Raw genomic sequence first — 8,366 nt, forward strand, 5'->3', positions numbered from 1 at the left:
TTCTTAAAAATTGTGTTAATGATTTTATCATTAAGGTTATCTACAGATTCTGACATTGAGCCACTTGTTCCAGATTCTACCCAGGGAAGTTTTGTGGGGTCCATGCTAAGTGCAGATAAAAATTTCATATTCCTTTTACTGTCAAACCATATTTGTAATGACTCTTTGTTTGGTACGTCAGCATTATCTAGAGAAGTTTGATGTACTGATGAAGAATGTTTGATAATATGAAGAGAAGTTATGTGAAGTATTTTTAATATAGCATCTATAATATCTTGAGATACCGTATGGATTTCTGACACAGAGAACATCTGGTCCATCGATTCTTGATGTGATGGATCTTGTGGTTTTCTTGAGGTAAGAAGTGAAGCCTCTCTACCATCTTCATAATCTGAGTGATCAGATGGCCCAGAAGATAGATCTTTTAACATCTTTGCTAAAATACTCCTAATTATATCTTCTGAGGCTTTTTCTATTTGATATGTTTCATCTTGACTGAAAAGCAAAATGTCTTTATTCAAACCTGGCTTGTCCTTTAAAGGGTCCTTATTAAAAGCTGGAAGGTCAGTATTTAATCCCTGATCATGAAATGCTACTTTGTGTCCATAAGCAGGCTTTGTAGGTAAGTTCATATTTCTTTTGCGTTTAAAATCAGCATTTTCCCCAGTTAACCAGTAGTCAGGAACCTGTTCTTGTAATTTTGCTTTTTCATCTTTGATAGATGAAATCAATACATTTTCTACAATTCTGTCTATTTCTTCATTTTTGTCTTCAGAATAAAGGACCACACCAGGAACATTAATAGGTGGAAACAGGCTCCCACACCTAGGAGCACCAGCTACTCCAGTCCTGGTGAGTCTGTTCCTTTCTTCAGTGCCAGAGGGACTGCTCATTCTGGAGTGTCTGCTCTTTTGGACATCTGTTTTCACTGGTTTCTGATGTAGCTGAGCCAAGAGAGCATCAAGTAGCTGTAGGATGATCACTGTTTCTTCAGTTGCAACTAGCCTTTCATTATGAAGTCCAACTTGTATATAACCTAGTACAGTGCTGATTGCTTCCTTTATATAACCAACCAGAGAGGACTGGGAACAAATAGTTGACACTAAATTTCGTATTTCTTCTTTGCCAATCAAACTGGCAGCATCAGTCTTAGCACTGGATTTCCGTTTGCTGGCTCTTTGAAGGAACGTATACATTGGATCTTCTCTGTGTTGCTGAGAAGCTGGGTCAGTAGTGATTTTAAGATGAGACAATTCACTTTGCTTAGAAGATGCAAGGACCGTCAGCTTTTCTAAAATCACATGAACCATGTCCTCTGCAACATCGTTCATGTTCTCCAAAGCATAAGGCAGTGAAACTTCTGAAGTTTTTTCCTTTGGAGAAAGAAAATATTCTCCACTTACTAAATCTGATTTAAAGTGAACTGATATATTTTCTGGTGAAAATTTCTCAGTACATGTTTTCTTAACTGCAGACTGTAACTTCTCAAGCACATTTCCCATAATTTCAGCAGCTACTGAGGAAATATCAACATTGGAGAGCAAGTCTCCTTTGTCAGCGTCAGTTTGGGCAGGCAACGGTTCGGTCGTAACAGAGGGGATGGTCTGGGTTAGTTCAGACGCCATTTCCTGAAAAATGTTTCTTAAAATCAACTCAGCTTCCTCTTTGAGATGATGTTTTAAGTTAACAAAAACATTATTTAACTCCTGCATCTCACTGATAGCTTTGGCTTTTTCATCTGAAGATAGTGGGCATTCTAGGCTATCTGTTTCAGTGGTAGCATCTTTACATTTCCTAGTGTCTGTTTCAATCTGTACAACAAGGTGACTATCGGATTTACAGGTTTTAAGGTTGGGGGATTCAGATATCTCATTATATTTAGGTTTGGGGGCTTTAGGTTTGATTTCCAAGTGTTCTTTTCTGTGATATGTTGTTTCTACATCTGTTCTTTCTTTACAGGCAAAAGATGATTTTGATGGTGCCACTGGTTGCTCTATTGACCTTTCAGCTGCCTCTGTACAGGGCTCTGCCTGAACCATCTTACTTGTTTCATATAGAAATGTCTCACAGCATGTGCCACAGCAACTCTCACTATCAGAAGAGAGGGTGGAGTTATCAGGCATTGGGCATGTAATATTTTGCAATCTTTCTTCATATTTTGTGATGGCTGGGTATAATACACTGGTCACCGCAGCCACGACCCAGGTCATTACATTTTGAATTATACTGTTCAGTTCTTCAGAAGTTACCTGGAAAGGAGGTGAGTGGGGATAGAAGGGAAATCATGTATAAATTACTCATTTTAGGGACAGCAACTAGATTTAATTCCTTATATCAAACAATGCATAGTTAGAATCCAGCCATGGTGTATAAAGAGAACATAGGAAATATTTAGAACACCAGATTAATTTCAAGTTGGTTTATTCTCTATGGCTGTGATCTATTTTTTGAATAAGATTTCCTTTGATTCAAAATATCTTGGATGCTATACTTGTGCTCCTAAATGTATACTTATATCATCCCCTAGATTGTCTAATTGCTGAATATTTATTGTGCAGTGTAGCACCATTAAAGCTGTCCATTTTATCTTTATTTCAAAAATCTGAACATATGCCTAGCATATACTTGAGCTCACTGTTGGTGAAATTTAAATGTTAATAAAGTAGTACACCCATTGAAAAATAAAGCAGAAGAAAACAAAACAAAAAAATCCCTTGGAACTATGTAATAGTTTATTACTGAGGGTAAATGGCTTCTTGGTTAGAAAAAAATAGCCAAGCTCATAGAAAACAAATGCTCTAGCAAGAGGTAAGACTATTTTATGATCCAAGTGATACTTAAAAAAACCAGATTGCCTCTAACAAACTATTTCATGAAACAAATTTGCAGTTCAAACATGTATGTGCCTTTGTGGACAGAGTCTCCTTTTACTTAGGCATCTGTTTAGCTAGGAGATGAGGGTGAAAAATAAAGCCTCACTGTGGAGAGGTCAGCCTGTGGGCTCCCTGGCTGGTCTGTTGCTGCATTTCTCGGTCAATTGACTGTGTTGATTTGCATATGCAAATCACCACAACTACTTGTTTAAGTTTAATCAATGGGCAACAATTAGCACTGATGATTTAAGGGAAATGAACAGGCTTAGGTCCAATAAAAGATTATCAGTGCAAACTGTCTTAGATTGGGAGGCAGAGGTCAGCTCAAGAAACAAATACATTAATTTCAAAAGAAAAAAGGCTGAGCCCGAACTTGGCTCAAACAGCCAGAAAGTGGAGCACTTGAGGGAAGTTGGGGTCTCTTTCAGTAAGTGCTGAAGTAGAAACCCAGGGCCTGGACTTGAACAGCCATTTCCTCATGGTTAATTGTGTTTATTGTTATAGCTTAGACAGGGGACCAGGGGCAGATGACAAGTGCATCTGCCAGACTCTATAATTGTTTGTGTACGTTTACTTATTGCAGATATATTTGGGGGTCATAAAAATCCTTTTGCCTATAATAAAATAGCATTCTTTTTAAAGTTGTTATTATCCTCAAGACAGCCAGACCAAGCATGTGTACCTTCCACAGGACCTGTTTCTCAACGCTATGGCTACAGGCCAGTGGCAGCAAAGGCTGGATGCCTGGCATTTTAGCTGTGCATTGTTTGATATCCTGGCATTTGGGCACTGGATTCCCTATCATGTGGTTGTTAATTCACAATTATCTCTGAAGTTAGCCTCAGATTGTTCAAGGTTAGGCCAACATTCAGAGAAAAGTTAACACCTTGCTGAATGTAGCATATTCTCTCCTGACCAGTTAGAGAAGATTTGAAGGACACCTCCAGGAAAAGTCATGTTATTAGAATCCATTTCGCAAATCTCTTAATGTATGTTTTATTGTGATAAAATGCACATAACATAAAATTGACCATTTTAAATTATACAGTTGAGCAGCATTAAGTACATTAACAGTGTTATGCAAACATTACTACTATCTAGTTCTTGTAATGCATTTTTTTTCACCTACCGTGCAGACCAGAAAATGGCTACTGAGTTTGAAGAACATATTAATAATTTGAAATGACAGCATACAGTTGAAAAACACTTGTTTTACATAAACATGACCTAAATCAGACACTTCTAAGAATCACATTTAAACATTAATAAATAAGTTACTCACCTTCTTGGTCTAAATTGATCAAAATCTGTTCCAATACATATGAGCTAAGCATTTCAATACATATTATTTTCTTATTACCAGAGATAATATACAGTAAGTAGATCTATATTATTACTCTTAGGGTAGCTGAGAAGAAGCACGTCCAACTTTGACATATAAAATTGGGACATTTGTCAAGTTTTTAATGAAGTGAAATGTGATAAGTAGAATCTGATTTTTAGCTCATTTTCACTATACTATTAAACCAAGAAGTATCTTTCTGGTGCCAGTATGTCTCAGCCTTTGTGTTTGTCGGACGGTCTATGAAACTCTCATGTACGTGTGAAAAAGTATGTGAATGTGCTACTCCCCTGAACCCCTTTCTAGTTCATGCTTCCTCTGTCTAGCCCCAAAGTTGGGGCTTATCAGACTTACCTTATGCTCTTCGCCTGGTCCAAGTTGCAGCTCTCTTGAGACCCCCTTCTTTTGATGGAGTAGCCATCCTAAGATTCTTACTACCAGGAGAATTATGAGATAGATCTAGGCATCTTGGTTCACTTACCTGAAGGGCAGGGTGCTCAGCCCTTCAGCCAGATCTGCAAGGGTCTGCAAAGGCATTTCCTGTAATGCCTTCCCATTATGGAGTGAGTGTGTGGTATTGGATGTTTTCTTTGTGATGATTAAACCTCCCAAAGCTCCCCCAATCTACCCTCCTGAGGCCCCTGGGCAAAATGGTGATAACAGTAACTTTGTACCCCCATAACAATAACTCTTTGATCAATAATTTTGGACCTTGGCAAAATTCAAGATTAACAGAGAGTGAAAGTCAAGGAAGAGAAAAAGGCAAAGAAGAAAACTGACTAAAATCAACAGATGATTTTGCTGGTAGTCTGATTCACAGATTTTTCTCTAATAACATATTAGAAAATATCCTTAATTGCTCTATAGTGAATTTCATCATACATACTTTCTCTTGACAGCGATTTGGATGGTAGTCTTGTCTGAAAAAATAAAAAGAGATTGATTTTATTACTTATGGTTAATCATTTATGTAAGTTTCCTCCAAATTCCTAATCATTGAATCAAATTACCTGTTTTGTGCTTGGGAGTTTTATTTTCTCCCCAGCAATTCACAAAGAAGAATAAGCTTTATTTTTTTATCTAATCCCCCAATTTTATCCTCTTATTTAGATATTGGCCCCTGAGCATAGGACATGCTCTATTAACCAGAAGAATTATTATGCAGAATAACTGCAGCATAAACAGTAGAATAATAGGTGCTGTATAAACTAACACTTGATATTGCCACTCTTGATCCACCTTAGCCATGTTTGTTCCTAGTGAGTTGAGAAGAGCATGGGGTTAGAAAGACAGAGGATGGGCTAGTTCTTTCCACCTGCCCTGCTTGATCAGAGCTTTCTGATAATTCACTTTCTATTCACCCCCTCAAAATTCCTAATCTCCTTTCCTCACCCCACAGTAGAAGATCTATGTATGATTACTGACAATGACATTAAAATAATGGGTTTCAGATGACATGCAAAGCCAAATTAGATGGAGCCCCTTTCTAGGTATCACAATATTCTCTTCTATGTTCTAATCAGGATTATTTATTCTGATCTACTACATGGAACCAAAATTATATTTTATTAAATTGTAGCAAGAGAACAACAAAATCATGTAGATTATAGGATAACAACAAAAAGTTTTTTTAAAAAAACGAAAGCCTAAGTCTGATTTACTTTCATATTTTACTGCCTCCATGGACCCCTTGCCATAACCTCATGACCCACTCAAAGGAAACATGTGTGCTCTATTTTCATTTTTACTTGGCCTGCCCTTATGTTATCAAATTTACGTTTTTCTACCAAGGCCTAACAATCCAATTTTGAGACATACAGTCAGACTGTGAAATAACAACTTTAACACTAGTAGGAAAAGGTCTCAGCTAGGGTTAGGCAGCAATAGCGCATCCTAGGATTAATACCTTTTTGCAGTATGGAACCTAGAACACAAATGCTCACCATCAGTGACATAGTTCCTATCCTTTGGCTTCATTAATTTTTCTGAGACCCAGTTTCTCAGGCCATCTCCAGCACAATTTCCTTTTTGTAGATCCTCTGCAATCTAACGCACCCAGATTCTTTTTTTTTCCCTGCTCTTCCTAACCTTATACCATACGCAGCAAGTGGAGTCCTATGTATGTTTCTACCTGTCTCCACAGACTTTCTGTCCCAAAGGCATACTTGAGATAAAAGGAAACAGCACAGACCTAAGAACAAAACTAACCATATAGATTAAAAAAAAAACCTTATATAAGACCACTAGAAATTAGTTGTAATATTGGATACAAATCTGGAGTTTGCCACGAATCATTAGTTTCTCATTGGAGTCAACTGAGCAGAAACATGCAAATAAACTCATTGTTAGGTGGGAAAGTTCCACCACAATTCTAGGAGTGCCATGATATTACATCCACTTTTCTCTAGTCTTCAGTGGTTTTCCCTGATAGATTGATACTACTAAAGTGTCAAAGGTTTAGGTTCATTTGTACTGCCAACTTTTTACTTCTTAAAGAAGGCAGTGATATTAATGACAATTAGTTTAGAAGCCCCAAAGATAAGGCCCAGTTTTTCACAGTTTAATTTGCCATATTATAAAACTATAAACATAACCTTTCTGTTCCTAACCTTTTCCTCCATACAGCCTTACTTTAGTCCAGAAAATAACTGGCCAATCACCCCTTGAAGATTAATGTAACAAGACTACATTTTAGTCCGTCTGCCTAGTCCTTCTGAATATCTAAGTTTTAATCTAATTGGTGATCCTCTATTGGTACCTCAGGCCCCTAGCTTGGGGTGATGCCTGATACCTCCTGATCATACATACATGTGGTCCATTCTATCACCAAATCTGTTTAATTATTACTAGTGTTTACCCCATCACTATCTTATCACATTGGCATCCTCTTGTCCTGATTTTTTTGGTTCCTAATTCTATTTTATTAAGCTCACCTGACCTGCCTCTTGAGAAACCTGTATGCAGGTCAGGAAGCAACAGTTAGAACTGGACATGGAACAACAGACTGGTTCCAAATAGGAAAAGGAGTACATCAAGGCTGCATATTGTCACCCTGCTCTTTTAACTTCTATGCAGAATACATCATGCAAAATGCCAGGCTGGGTGAAGCACAAGCTGGAATCAAGATTGCTGGGAGAAATATCAATAACCTCAGATATGCAGATGACACCACCCTTATGGCAGAAAGTGAAGAGCCTCTTGATGAAAGTGAAAGAGGAGAGTGAAAAAATTGGCTTAAAGCTCAACATTCAGAAAACTAAGATCATGGCATCTGGTCCCATCACTTCATGGGAAATAGATGGGGAAACAGTGGAAACAGTGTCAGACTTTATTTTTCTGGGCTCCAAAATCACTGAGATGGTGGCTGCAGCCATGAAATTAAAAGACACTTGCTCCTTGGAGGGAAAGTTATGACCAACCTAGATAGCATATTAAAAAGCAGAGATATTACTTTGCCAACAAAGGTCCATCTAGTCAAGGTGATGGTTTTTCCAGTGGTCATGTATGCATGTGAGAGTTGGACTGTGAAGAAAGCTGAGCACTGAAGAATTGATGCTTTTGAACTGTGGTGTTGGAGAACTCTTGAGAGTCCCTTGGACTGCAAGGAGATCCAACCAGTCCGTCCTAAAGGAGATCAGTCCTGGGTCTTCATTGGAAGGACTGATGTTGAAGCTGAAACTCCAATACTTTGGCCACCTGATGCAAGGAGCTGACTCATTTGAAAAGACCCTAATGTTGGGAAAGATTGAGGGCAGGAGGAGAAGGGGATGACAGAGGAGAGATGGTTGGATGGCATCACCGACTCGATGGACATGGGTTTGGGTGGACTCTGGGAGTTGGTGGTGGACAGGGAGGCCTGGCGTGCTGCAGTCCATGGGGTCGCAAAGAGTCGGACACAACTGAGTGACTGAACTGAACTGAACTGAAGTTTACAGTGTATGTCTTTTATGCTAGCATTAGAAAAAACAGAACTAAGGAGGTGGAGGAAGGAAAGAGAGAGGAGGTAAGTGATGGAATAGACATAATGCACCCACACTTGAGTCTCAGGGAGCAAGGAGCTGCATCAGATCAAGAGGACTAAGCCAAAAGCCTTGAACCTGTGTTCTTTCCTGTAAGGTAAAGAGGTATGGCATGGGTGCAATGGGCAGAGC

At 38.5% G+C, this 8,366-nt stretch overlaps 1 protein-coding gene across 1 annotated transcript in view; it reads left to right on the top strand.

Annotated features, from left to right (window-relative positions):
• Positions 1–968, top strand: part of RBMX2 (RNA binding motif protein X-linked 2) — a 46,668-nt gene extending 45,700 nt beyond the window's left edge. The window contains 1 exon segment of the mRNA XM_040265249.1: positions 776–968. Coding sequence (XP_040121183.1) covers positions 776–780 — 5 coding nt within the window. The 3' untranslated portion in view covers positions 781–968.
• The last annotated feature ends 7,398 nt before the right edge of the window (positions 969–8,366 follow it).

Source organism: Oryx dammah, unplaced genomic scaffold (genome assembly GCF_014754425.2).
Source record: "Oryx dammah isolate SB20612 unplaced genomic scaffold, SCBI_Odam_1.1 HiC_scaffold_23, whole genome shotgun sequence".
NCBI lineage: Eukaryota > Metazoa > Chordata > Mammalia > Artiodactyla > Bovidae > Oryx > Oryx dammah.